General features: G+C 44.9%; 1 protein-coding gene across 4 annotated transcripts in view; it reads right to left on the reverse strand.

The window, feature by feature from the left end:
- LOC115200281 (clathrin heavy chain 1-like) overlaps positions 1-14035 on the reverse strand; it is a 43655-nt gene that overhangs the window by 20983 nt on the left and 8637 nt on the right. For all 4 annotated transcript variants that reach the window (XM_029763222.1, XM_029763224.1, XM_029763223.1 and 1 more), the window contains 19 exons: positions 10681-10949; positions 10341-10502; positions 8160-8273; positions 7618-7791; positions 7178-7375; positions 6665-6865; positions 6172-6324; positions 5796-5918; positions 4943-5080; positions 4702-4866; positions 4444-4624; positions 3691-3854; positions 3470-3595; positions 3166-3308; positions 2741-2975; positions 2526-2648; positions 2276-2421; positions 1941-2124; positions 1545-1737 (listed from right to left, as the gene is read on the reverse strand). In XM_029763222.1, coding sequence (XP_029619082.1) covers positions 1545-1737; positions 1941-2124; positions 2276-2421; positions 2526-2648; positions 2741-2975; positions 3166-3308; positions 3470-3595; positions 3691-3854; positions 4444-4624; positions 4702-4866; positions 4943-5080; positions 5796-5918; positions 6172-6324; positions 6665-6865; positions 7178-7375; positions 7618-7791; positions 8160-8273; positions 10341-10502; positions 10681-10949 — 3192 coding nt within the window. The remainder of the gene's footprint in view (positions 1-1544; positions 1738-1940; positions 2125-2275; positions 2422-2525; positions 2649-2740; positions 2976-3165; positions 3309-3469; positions 3596-3690; positions 3855-4443; positions 4625-4701; positions 4867-4942; positions 5081-5795; positions 5919-6171; positions 6325-6664; positions 6866-7177; positions 7376-7617; positions 7792-8159; positions 8274-10340; positions 10503-10680; positions 10950-14035) is intronic.

Genomic DNA, 14035 nt, shown 5'->3' on the forward strand with positions numbered 1-14035 from the left:
GAGAGTCTGGGAACATCAAACAAGTGGGGGGGAAAGGAACCATATTTCGGTAATAGAACCAGTTGGAAATATGCGTTGGTACTTAATGAGTATGGATGTCAGTTCGGTTGTCATCTGAGACATTATGACTGATGACAGGACGACAAACTGTATCTGGGAAAGTCTACACATTCTAGTTATCAGATTCACATGGAATTGTTGTGCAATTTAAATGTTTGATATTGAAACTGTTTGTTTGAAGATTAAAATTTAATTTTAGCTTCCAAATGAGAGAATTGGGTTTTCATAAGGTTAGAGGCCTGCTCAATCAGTGGCCCGCCCCTGTGAAGAGACATGGGTTATAAACTATGAAACACACCCTTCTCCCCCTCCACTATATAAGCCCTTGACGAAAATGTAACCTTCTGTTCCGGGTACATTAGGGCGACGGTCCGATGTCAGAAGGATTCAGATAATAACTGTAGAACGATGCCAACCTCAGCGTGAGCTTTGGTTGCGAATGGTATGAACTTTGAACTCTTATTCACTACAGAAGTGCTACCTCCTAGCTGTTGATTCAGCAGTGGCCGCTGTAAACGTGGGCTAGGAAAGGACGGACGACGTATCCAGTCTAACACACAACAAGGATACTACAACGTATCCAATTTACCACCAGAGACATTCTTCCGAGGACAGGAAGATTTCTGTGGGCCAGCATCTACGACCAACCTACTGAAGTGCAGCTCAGAGTAAATATTTATTGCATTTTCCTTTTCCAAATGGGCGGTAATTTAGAATGCATAAGATACTGTATTTACGAAAGCTTAGCTTCTCCCTTTGTTCCTCAGTCTTCCCGCTCTTTCATTCAAGCCCAACCCCCTCTCTTTGTGTAACAAGCCATCATACAGGTTCCGTCCACCAGGGACGTTTTCTGTATGACATCATTTGCATTCTGTGTATATGTAATTCTGTGTGATTAGTTAGGTATTTAGGAAATAAATAATTAAACCCAATTTTGTATTGCTGATTCAACTTGTTAGCCAGGGTTCGTGAAGATAACCAAGAATTTACAACTTTCAGATGAGACTGAATAAGGTGACGATTAATATTGACTGCTATTGATGTAAAATATTACTAGGTCTTTCAAAGTTTATTCGGAAGATAACAGCTCTATAAACACTCTTTCGTGGTGCCCCGACTTTCTAGTTAATTACATTTACATGATTAGCTCAATCAGGTAATATTAATTACAGAGAAAGGATTTTATAGAATAGCATGTCATATCACTTAATCCGGCATAGCCAAAGACACGACACCCAGATTCGTCCGAATGCCGGATGGTGAAGCGGATTCATCACTCCATAAAACGCGTTTCCACTGCTCCAGAGTCCAAAGGCGACGCTTGGCTTTGCACATGGTGATCTAAGACTTGTGTGCAGCTGCTCGGCCACGGAAACCCATTTCGTGAAGCTCCTGACGAACAGTTCTTGTGCTGACGTTGCTTCCAGAGGCAGTTTGGAACTCGGTGGTTAGTGTATCTTAGCTATGGTGATGTGTTGTCTTACTGTTCTTGCTGGCCGCGCTGACCACCTCCATGTAGGCTGACGGGTCGTCAGCTTTGATGTAGGAGTCGATGGCCTCTTTAACCAGGTCTCTCTGGAGCTGGGCTCTGGCCAGCTGACTCCATACAGCAGCCTCATTACAACGCTCTGCAAACTCATAGGCTCTGTCCAGGTTACTGATATGCTCGATCAGAACCTAGAGACACAGGTGGACGGTATGGTTACGCTGTGTGAATGAGTAAATAGTACAAAGAAAAGTATTATTGGTATTAAATAGAGGGTACCATGATAAAATATTTGTAAGGAGCACAAAGAAAAGCAAAGCATTATTGGTGCATTGAAATAAAGCAGATACAATGATTAGCTAAATATTTGGATCATCTTCAGACTCTTGTTTACCTGAATGGCGGAGGTGTTGACGTCAAACTTTTTGAAGATGGCGAAGGCCTCCTCGAAGAGCTCGTTGCTGATGGCGATGTTAGCGATATCTGGGGCGTCGTAGTTGTCCAGGCGGTTGATGTACTCCATCACACGCGTCCGGTCTGCCTTGATGGCCGTCAGGATCAACAGGTTCTGGAGGTTTCTGGGGGAGAAAAAGAAGATAAAGACTCTAGATAAGACATCAACTACAGGTATTAGTAGAACTATTTTAGTCTTTTCAACCTCAAAGCTTAACTGTGGTGCCAAGTAGTGTGTGTGTGTGTGAGAGAGAGAGAAAACGTGTGGTGACTGACCGGTGCTCGCTGAAGACTGAGTTGTCCAGTACGATCTTCTCCAGTAGTTCGATGAGCTCATTGGGCAGGTCAGCTGTCATAAAGGCCTTGACTGTCACCGACACCTCCTCTGGGTCCTGGGTCTCTGACAGAGCTGTCTGCACCACCTGGCAAACACAAGGAACAACACAGGGAACCACAGGTCAGAACACAAGGAAGTAGGTAAAACACAGTATACCAACACAGGGTTATCAGAGGGTATTCTACTGACCTGGTCTATGAGTTGGCGTCTAAAAGGGTTGTTCTCCTCTAGAACATTGGCCCATAGTTCTGGGTCTTTCCGTCTGACCAGGTAGCGAGCCTCACTCTTGAACAGGGAGTTCTCATTGCACACCTACAACAGAGCACAATGAAACCACATCAATCAATGCATCATAGTCGTGTGTGTGGGTGGGTGTACGAGCGTGCGTGCGTGCATGCTCAGACCTTGATAAGGTCCAGGTCACACTGGCCCCTCTCGTAGGCGACACAGGCGAGGTGGGGGTCTCTCTTCTCACAATACTTCCCCACTACAGTGCTGTCGTAGAAGGTGTTCTCCTTCAGGAAGCGCTCCGGGTTGTTGTTACTGTCTATGTAGATCTTAGCCAAGGCATTGTGGGTAGCCGGCTCCTCACAGCCCTCGTGGATACGAGACTCCAGCCACGGCAACAACAGCTTCAGTCTGGGGGACACACGCAAAATTTACTTCTGAGAACCCCTTTTGAAAACCTAAGTCACACACAATACTTGGACTTTGAAGCACTTTGAAGCATTGCCTCAAAGGGGGGAAAAGAGGCCTGAAAGACTAAATGTTGAGGAAGTACAGGAGCAGACAGTGTTGGAGACCATGTGTGTAAGTGGTGTGTCTGTACCTGTTCCTCTTCTCCACCTCTGCCACCAGCTCGTCTGTGGAGAACTGTCCTCTCACCACCATGATCAGGTTCTTAATGACGTCTTCAGCACAGTCTACATCCAACAGACCTCCTATCACCACCGGCAGCCGGCTAGGGTTCACCTACACACATCAATGCGAGGCAATGACAGCAGAAAATATTTCTAGGATAGCTAATGCTATTGGTAAAACCAACAATAAGGTATCTTGACATGTTTCATCTTCCTTCCCTGCAGTGCTGTGTTCCTCCTCACTGTGCCTACTGCCAGACTGATGACTCTTACCTTCTGAACATAGATCTCAATGTACTTCTGCAGAGTGTTGCGGTAGAGGTAGAGAACCAGGTCATGGACAAAGTCAAAGCGGTCACACACTATGATCAGAGGCAGCTGGTCTGTCAGTTTAGCCTCCTGATGGGAGAGAAAGAGAGAGAGATTGTAGTCTGCTAGACTAACGACTGTGCTAAACGTTCCCCCAACCAACCCTGCTAGGGTTGCCCTGGTACCTTGAGGAAGTTCTTGACCCTGTCCGGGTCATAACAGTTGCTCTCTCTACAGATGCGATCCACCTCCTTGATCTGTCCGGTCTTACAGGCCGCCTGGATGTATTTAAAATGGACGTCAGGGTCCTGGCTGAAGTTCACTATGGAACCCAGGAAGTAGAACACACCTGGGAGAGGAAGAACACCGTTTCACATTGGATACGTTTCCTAGTTTCCCTGTGAATGCCGCCCAGGTAAACAAAAAGGGGTTATATGTATTATTGGGGCGATAGGAACATAAAGAGAGGACAGCAAAGGTAGGAGATGTACACCCCTCATAATCAGACTCAGTACAATAAAAATAACCTACAAGGAGTTTTACTAGGGCTTCTGCAGTACATGGCTGATGAACCAAGTCTCAGGCACGAGAAAATATCATTTTAAAAGGCCCGCCTCTTGGCATCGGAGAGAAAATGTTGCAGTTTTCAAGCTAATTTCCTGCAATTCTACACATTTTGCCATGAGGCAGATAACACTACAGTTTGCAAGCTTAAATTACAGTGCATTCATGTAAAATAATTATAAAATGGGGAATAGTATTGAGTTGAACAATTTATAATTGGTGGAGTGCTGTGGATACCAATATCCCTGTGAGCCTCCCTGGCCCATGTTGCCCAGAGTTAAGAACATACAATGTAATATTATTACCTACAATGTATTACACACAGGCCACAAGCTGACTCGTTTTAAAACATAATAGGCCAGATCCAGACATACCCTCAAAGCTCTTGAAGGACTCGAAGAGATCCACCAGGGCATTTGTTCCCAGCTGCTCATGGTATTTAGACGCCACCTGGACACACAGCTGAAGGTTCTGTCGGATGTTGGCTGATAACATGGCCCGAAGACACTCTATAGAGTCCTCTACTGACAGGGCGCCAAAGAAGTTCACCAGCCACTGCAGGGAGAGAGGATAGGGTTACTACAACACACCCCACACAGGGGATACATTTAAACACACCTACAGGTACATACCTCAGGGTTGAGCAGGTGTGTGTGTACGAGAGTCCTTTTGATGTCGAACAGGTCAGTGTAGTGTTCTAGAGCTCTCTGCAGCAGCCCAGCCTTCTCACACAGCTGGGCGATGTGGGCTCGGTCATAGTGACTAAACATCTGGTTTCCCAGGATTGCATCAGCCACCTGGATACACGCACAAGTTATAACACAACGGACCAAGAGAAACACAACTGACATAATGAAAGGTGTGTGTGTTTACCTGGGGAGCATGGAGGAGGTTCATTTCCAGGAGGCGTGTCTGTAGGTGTCCCTCGGCTGGCTGGTTGTTCTTCAGAGCGTCCAATAGGAATGAGGTGCACTGCTGGATCAGACTGCCCTCCATGAACACATCCACTATCTACACCAATCAAGAGAGAGAGAGGGGACATCAGCAACCAATCACAGGAGAGAAAGAGGTAATCAAGTGTCACAGTGAGTACACTACTGGATCAGATTGCTCTCAACGTTCAACCCTAATACAACCTCTAGTGCCATAGACACCGTGGAGATCCCAAAACAATCGTTTAGGTATCATAAGTTATATGGTAATTGTGCCACTTTCTGATATGCTACGGTATACATTTTGAACCTCTCCAATCTGCTATACTTTAGTACCTAAGAGCTAAGGGTTAGAGGGGGATTTGCTCTCAAAGGAGCAGCTTATAAGGAACCAACAGGAAGACAGTATAATATTAATTTGAAAGAATTCCATTCAGAATGTGGGAATCATCAGGTGGCATGAAATTACCTCTAAACTCATGATTCTAGGTGCATGTCCAAAAAGGCATCTTATTCCTTATATAGCACACTAAGGTTGACCAGGGCCCATAGGGCTTTGGTTGAAAGTAGTGCACCATGTTGGGAATAGGCAACCTAAATCTGTGGTTGTGGGCAACTTGTACCCAGAGCCAGTTCAGACAGGGGGAAGGGGAAGTTGATATGCCCTTAAAAGGAGGAAGGCTCACTCAGTCAGAGAATTCCTGGCATTGCTCTCCCACATGGAATAACAAACCGGGAGGCTCCCACACTAGGCAGTGTGTGCGGGCGTGCGTGCGCGTCTGTGTGGCTGTTACCTGGTTGATGTTGGCCAGGGGCTCCTCATCTGCAACCAGCATCTGAGAGAACTGTAGACCCTGGTCTGGGCTGACCCGCATCACATTCCTCAACAGAAACACCCAGTCTGGAGTGTAGCCCACCTACACCAGGGAGAGAGAGGGGGAGAGGGAGGCCACATCACAACACCGTCATCTGATGAGACAAGCAGGAACCCATGCCAACTCTGTATTCATAGAGGAAAATGCAATGAGATACTATGAGAGTTGTGCATCCCAAATGGCACCATATTCCCTTCATAGTGCACTACTGTTGACCAGGGCACTATACTGGGAATAGGGTGCAATTTGCAACACATCCAAAGAGATGTCCATCCACTCTGGAAGTGAATTGTACCTTCTTGGCGTAAAGCACTATCTTCTGGAACTGTCCGGTCTCAGCGAAGCACTGGATCACCTTGCTGGGTACGTTGGCCCTGAGGTAGACGCTGAGGGCCAGAGTAGGATCTACTGCCTTAACCAGGTCACCAAGCTCCTCACAACACTCCAGCTACACACACACAGTACATCAACTGTAGCTATACTGCAATTTCAGGGTAAATATACAATGGGAACAGATTGAAAGTCTCTATGGACCCTGTTAAAGGACTACTGTTTACATTGTCAGTGTGTGTGAGCATTGTACCCCCCCTTTCTAGCTCAGACTTTGCTGATAGCTACTTTATTGACAAAAAGTGTACTTACTATAACCGATGTGGTTGTCCCACCTAGCTATCTTAAGATGAATGCACTAACTGTAAGTCTCTCTGGATAAGAGCATCTGCTAAATGACTACCATGTGAATGTGGCAAAACTGTCCAATCCACAGCTCAATCTCCAGTCAGTCCTACCTTGTCCTCTTTCAGCCACTTCTCCAGCAGCTGCTTGCGTCCCTGCTGTAGCACGGGCCTGCACAGCTCCAGAGACTCAAACTTGTTGAGCTGGCCTTCGTCCAGCAGGATGCCAAAGTACTGAAGCAGGGGAGAGGCCTGGCCTGGCTGGCCTGGCACACTCTGGAATTTACGGATGGTCTCCGCTGTCCGCAGGATACCCTGGAGGAGGAAGGGGGAGTATAGGAGAGGAAGAGGACAATATAGTGTTATTGTAGCTAAGCGTATAACAAAGCTAAGGAGAATATATTCAAAGACAATTGTCTCCTCTTAGGTTTGAAAAATTCCAGTAACTTTCCCCATATTCCCTGGTCTTCCAGAAATTCTGGTTGGGGGTTTCTAGATTTCCTGCTTTTTGCCTCCTTATTCTGGGAATCCTCCAACTGGAATTTCAGGAAAGTTACTGTAATTTTGCAACCCTCCTCCAGACCCAACAGATCATCTCCTCTCCCCTGGCCCTGGGGTCTGACCTACCTTTGGTGTGGAGGCAGCCACCTTGGCAGCCTCGGAGTAGGAGCCCTGGGCGAACAGCGTGTTGAACTTCCTGGCAAACAACTCATCTGCTCCGGCCAGGTTAGAACGCATGGCCATCCTCAGGCCCAGGTCTGGGTTCTGCAGCACGTTGGTGGCATAGTTCACTATGTTCTCCTCCTCCACACACACTGACAACACCTGAGGGGGGATGCATCAAATGAATTGTCTACTACTGAACAAAGCCCTATTCAAAGTACAGCACAACATAAGGAATAGGCTGCAATTTGGTACACAGCCCAAATCAAATAATCAACAGATGATTAACTCTGAATTGCTTGTTATGTGTATATGCTTACGCATGTATCCACTAAAAACAAAATAACTCTAGTGTTCCTGAAGTATACAGACGGTAATCTGATGGGATTTAGAGGAGTTCTTACCTGTCCCTTCTTGTTAACCCCAATGATGCCGGAGGTGGGTTCGTGGGGGGCGGTGACGAAGATGGTCTCAGCGCTGATGCGGTTCATATAGATACACACTCCTGACTCCAGATCATACAGGTGGATGTAGCCATACTTAGTGATCAGGTAGATCACGCCATGCTTGGTGCCAATCTGAGGTCAGAATCATGGGGTACAGCTATTACACCCTGTGTATGGGCCAAAGACAACTATGGGTTCTCTTAGCAGTGTACAACACCAAGACAAATTCCTATCAACATTGTTGAACGGCAGTTAAGGTTTTTAATAGTTAAAGAAGCCTGAACCGAGAGGTGTGTGCACAGGTTGCTGATAAGTGAATAAGGTAAGGGAAAACACCACCCCAACACAAACAGCTTCAGTTGTATTGGTTAAATACACAGAAAGAAAACCTCCCAGCCAACAGAGTCAGTCTGACCCTTCTGATAGAGTGCACAACTCATTCATTTCATTCAGGCATTGTGAGAGCCACCCTTCCCTGCTGGGTCTTTAGGGGTCCTTACCTGCATGGCGACGGGGAAGTCTGTCTGCGCCTCGGGAGGGAAGAACACATCAACCGCCTTCTTGGTAAATGGCTGGTTCCCTGTAGCCGGATGACCCACCTCTATGATATGCATCTGGAACACAACACGACCACACATGTCAACATACTGACCGCATACTAACCACAGTAACATATTGACCACAGTAACATATTGACCGCATACTAACCACCCAAGACCACAGTAACATATTGACCACAGTAACATATTGACCACAGTAACATATTGACCGCATACTTACCACCCAAGACCACAGTAACATCTTGACCACAGTAACATATTGACCACAGTAACATACTGACCGCATACTAACCACCCAAGACCACAGTAACATATTGACCACAGTAACATATTGACCACAGTAACATACTGACCGCATACTAACCACCCAAGACCACAGTAACATATTGACCACAGTAACATATTGACCGCATACTAACCACCCAAGACCACAGTAACATAGACCACACATGTCAACATACTAACCACACATGACCACAGTAACATACTAACATATTGACCACAGTAACATACTAGCCACACATGTCAACATACTGACCACAGTAACATTCTGACCACACGTCAACATACCTACTGCATACTAACCACACATGACCACAGTAACATACTAACCACAGTAACATATTGACTACAGTAACATACTGACCACACATGACCACAGTAACATACTAACCACACATGACCACAGTAACATACTAACCACACATGACCACAGTAACATATTGACCACAGTAACATACTGACCACACGACCACAGTAACATATTGACCACAGTAACATACTGACCACACATGACCACAGTAACATACTAACCACACATGACCACAGTAACATACTGACCACACATGACCACAGTAACATACTAATCACACATGACCACAGTAACATACTAACCACACATGTCAACATACCAACTGCATACATACTAACCACAGTAACATACTAACCACACATGACCACAGTAACATACTGACCACAGTAGCATACTGACCACAGTAACATACTAACCACAGTAACATACTAACCACAGTAACATACTAACCACAGTAACATACTAACCACACATGACCACAGTAACATACTAACCACACGTCAACATACTGACTGCATACTAACCACACATGACCACAGTAACATACTGACCACAGTAACATACTAACCACACATGTCAACATACCAACTGCATACATACTAACCACAGTAACATATTGACTACAGTAACATACTAACCCCACATGACCACAGTAACATACTGACCACAGTAACATCCTAACCACAGTAACATATTGACTACAGTAACATACTAACCACACATGACCACAGTAACATACTAACCACACATGACCACAGTATCATACTGACCACAGTAACATACTGACCACACATGACCACAGTAACATACTGACCACACATGACCACAGTAACATACTAATCACACATGACCACAGTAACATACTAACCACACATGACCACAGTAACATACTGACCACAGTAACATACTGACCACAGTAACATACTAACCACAGTAACATATTGACTACAGTAACATACTAACCACACGTCAACATACTGACTGCATACTAACCACACATGACCACAGTAACATACTAACCACACATGTCAACATACCAACTGCATACATACTAACCACAGTAACATATTGACTACAGTAACATACTAACCACACATGACCACAGTAACATACTAACCACAGTAACATACTAACCACACATGACCACAGTAACATACTGACCACAGTAACATACTGACCACAGTAACATACTGACCATACATGACCACAGTAACATACTGACCACACATGACCACAGTAACATACTGACCACAGTAACATACTAACGACACACAACCACAGTAACATACTGACCACACATGACCACAGTAACATACTGACCACACATGACCACAGTAACATTCTAACCACACATGACCGTACGCATTATGACCACATAGTAACATACAGTAACCACAAAACAACAAGTACACACAAGTCTTAAGTGATTAGCATGAATATTTCACATGCATATAGGGTGAGTCCTGGTTTGAATTGGAACTGTAACTAGGTTCACCATGCCTGTATATCCCCCAGTGTCCTCTTCTCACCTTGCCACCAGCCTGGCTGCGCACAGCAAAGCAGAAGAGAGTAGAAGCTTTGGTGTTGCCCTCCACCTTAAACTCTCCGAAGGCTGCAGCATGTCCCTCGATGGGCTGGGACACCTTCCTGTCCACGGAGTACAGCTGCATGGCCCCCACCACACGGTTTTGCTGCAGGATAGAGGAGAGAGAAGAGGGGATGTCATCACTGTCTGAACATGCTAGAAAAGGACCAAAGTGCGGTGCTTTTAGAACACAAACCCTCCCTAACTTACACCGTATGTCTGATGGGCGTGTATGTATATAGAATAGAATGCTGATCATAAGACGTGCGTGTGCGTGTGCATACCTGTGCCGAGATCCCGATAAGCAGAAGCCACTTCTGCTGTTCGTCTGTTCTGTAGTTTATGATCTGACAACCAGCCAGACTGGCGTGCCGATCAAACACTTTGATTGGCTGAGAGTCCCCCTCCATGCTCCAATGGTAGACGGCTGCTTCAGTCACCAAGGCGACGGTGTTGACAGAGATCCACTTCCAGAACATGACTTCCTCTGTCATGGTGTGAGCCTTCATCTTACTCTTCATCTCAATGTTGAAGATCTGCAGGCACTTAGCAGCTGAGGACAAAGGGAGGGCGAGAGGAGAGACCAATATAACAATTCATAATATTGTTCTATATCTATGGGAGATACAGTGAGACACTGAATGATGCTAATGCTAAACTGTAGCTAGTGAACTGCATCTTTGGGTAGCTAGCTGACTATCCAGGACAATGGACTTCTTTCTAGGTATCCATGAGATTTGTACTTTGTATGAACAATCCCTTTAAGTTCCCAGCAAACTGGCCAAACTGGATTTCCATGATGGGTCAAAAGTGTGCCATTTCCCTGTCCAGTGAAGGAGTGTGACGGGAGTGGGGATAAAGAGAGAGGCCGATAGGTAGATAACACACTCCATGACCTAATATATAGTATCTAGCAGACAGATCCTCCAGAACAACTGTGGAACTCTTCCCCAGGTTGTTTCTGTAAAGGAGAACATGTTCTGAATCTCTTAATTACATGGATGGTGAAATAAAAAGGTAAATAAATAGACATACATATGTCACAAATTCCAGGCCCAAGTACTATGTCTCTGTCAGAGAACTCAGTGTTTTCCTGTAGACGTATAAAAACAATTTTTTTATAGGTGGCGCAGCGGTCTAAGGCACTGCATCGCAGTGCTAGAGGCATCACTACAGACCCTGGTTCATTCCCGGGCTGTATCACAACCAGCCGTGATCGGGAGTCCCATAGGGCGGTGCACAATTGGACCAGCGTCGTCCGGGTTAGGGGAGGGTTTGGTCGGGGGGGCTTTACTTGGCTCATCGCGCTCTAGCGACTCCTTGTTGTGGGCTGGGCGCCTGCAGGCTGACCTTGGTCACTAGGTGAACGTTGTTTCCTCCGACACATTGGTGCGGCTGGCTTCCGGGTTAAGCGGGCGGGTGTTAAGAAGCGCGGTTTGGCGCGTCATGATTCGGAGGACGCATGACTCGACATTCGCCTCCCGAGCTCGTTGGGGAATTGCAGCGATGAGACAAGATCGAAATTGGAGAGAGAAAAAAATATTTGGGAGTGGCGGCAACGTTTTAGCAGCGGCGGGACGACACTGCTAAATCAATATAGGGGAAACACTTGAACTAGCAGGCTATTTAGAGGATAGTGAGAGAGCTACTATGGAACTGTTCTAGTCTCTGGCATGCTGAGAGAAATTAGTGAGGAAATAAAAGTCCATCCTTTACTAACCTCCCATATGACAACCAGTGTAAATGGAACTAAGCCTGAAGGACATCATTTGAAGATGAAACTAGACCAGTACTGACAACATGTCCTATAGTTTCAGGTTTAGACAGTGAGCGAGGAATAGAACCGGTTTCAGAGACCACCACACGTAGGTGAAGAGGTACGACATACCTGGTACGCTGCAGAGAGAAATCTAGAGATGGAGAGGAATACCTCTCTCTCACACACACACACACACACACACACACACACACACACACAGTGTGTATGATATCTGATGAGGCATACCACACACACACACACACACACACGGTCAACCAGCATACAACAGGTCATGCTAGCATGTACGGTTCTCATAAAAGCATGTGTGGGTGTCTGTGTCTTTGGGGGGACTGACAAACTGAATAGTTCCACACTTGAGATGTCACAGTCAGGAGACAGTTACAAAGTGTGGATTCAAATGTACAGAATCGAATGCTCGTCCAAACGATCTCATCGATTTGGTTACTTTTCAGAAGGAATCAGAATACAGTGCCTTGAAAGTATTTACACCCCTTGGTTATAGCACAAATGTAAAATTGATTAAATTGAGATTTTGTGTCACTGGCCTACACACAATACCCACCATGTCAAAGTTGGAATTTTGTTTTTATAAATGTTTACAAATGAATTAAAAATGAAAAGCTGAAATGTTTAGAGTCAATAAGTATTCAACCCCTTTGTTATGGCAAGCCTAAATAAGCACATTTTTACTCCTGAACTTAACAAGTCACATAATAAGTTGCATGGACTCACTTTGTGCAATAATAGTGTTTAACATGATTTTTGAATGACTACCCCATCTTTGTACCCCACACATACAATTATCTGTAAAGTCCCTCAGCCGAGCAGTGAAATTCAAACACAAAGACCAAGGAGGTTTTCTAATGCCTCGCAAAAAAGGGCACCTTTTGGTAGATGGGTAAAAAAAAAGCACACATTGAATATCGCTTTGAGCATAGTGAAGTTATTAATTAGCCTATACTTTGGATGGTGTATCAATACACCCAGTCACTACAACGATACAGGCCTCCTATCTAACTCAGTTGCCGGAGAGGAAGGAAAGCGCTCAGGGATTTCACCATGATGCCAATTGTGACTTTAAAACAGTTACTGAGTTTAATGGCTGTAATAGGAGAAAACTGAGGATGGATCAACAACATTCTAGTTACTCCACAATACTAAATTAAAGTGAAAAGGAAGCACACAAGTTTTTAAAAACATTTTTAAATTTGCATCCTGTTGCAATAAGGCCCTAAACTAAAACTGCAAAAAATGTGGCAAAGAAATGTACTTTATTTCCTGAATACATAGTGTTATGTTTGAGGCAAATCCAACATCACTGAGTAGCACTCTTCATATTTTCAAGCATAGTAATTGCTGTATCATGTTATGGGTATGCTTGTTAATGGCAAGGACTAGAGAATTTTTGGGAGATAAAAACAAATGGAATAAAAATAAGCACAGGGCAAAATCCTAGAGAAAAACCTGGTTCAATCTGCTTTCAACAGACACTGGGAGACAAATTCACCTTTCAGCAGGACAATAACCTAAAACACAAGGCCAAATATGCACTGGAGTTGCTTACCAAGACGACATTGAATGTTCCTGAGTGGCTAGTAACGGTTTTGACTTACTTCTACTTGAAAATCTATGGCAATACTTGAAAATGGCTGTCTAGCAATGATCAACAACCAACTTGACAGAGCTTGAAGAATTTTTTTAAGAACAATGTGCAAATATTGTACAGTCCAGATGTGCAAAGCTCTTAGAGATCTACCCAGAAAGACTCACAGCTGTAATCGCTGCCAAAGGTGATTCTAACATGCATTGACTCAGGGGTGTGAATACTTATGTAAATTAGATCATTCGTGTTTTTCATG

This window comes from Salmo trutta, chromosome 9, assembly GCF_901001165.1.
Source record: "Salmo trutta chromosome 9, fSalTru1.1, whole genome shotgun sequence".
In the NCBI taxonomy this organism is placed as follows: Eukaryota; Metazoa; Chordata; class Actinopteri; order Salmoniformes; family Salmonidae; genus Salmo; species Salmo trutta.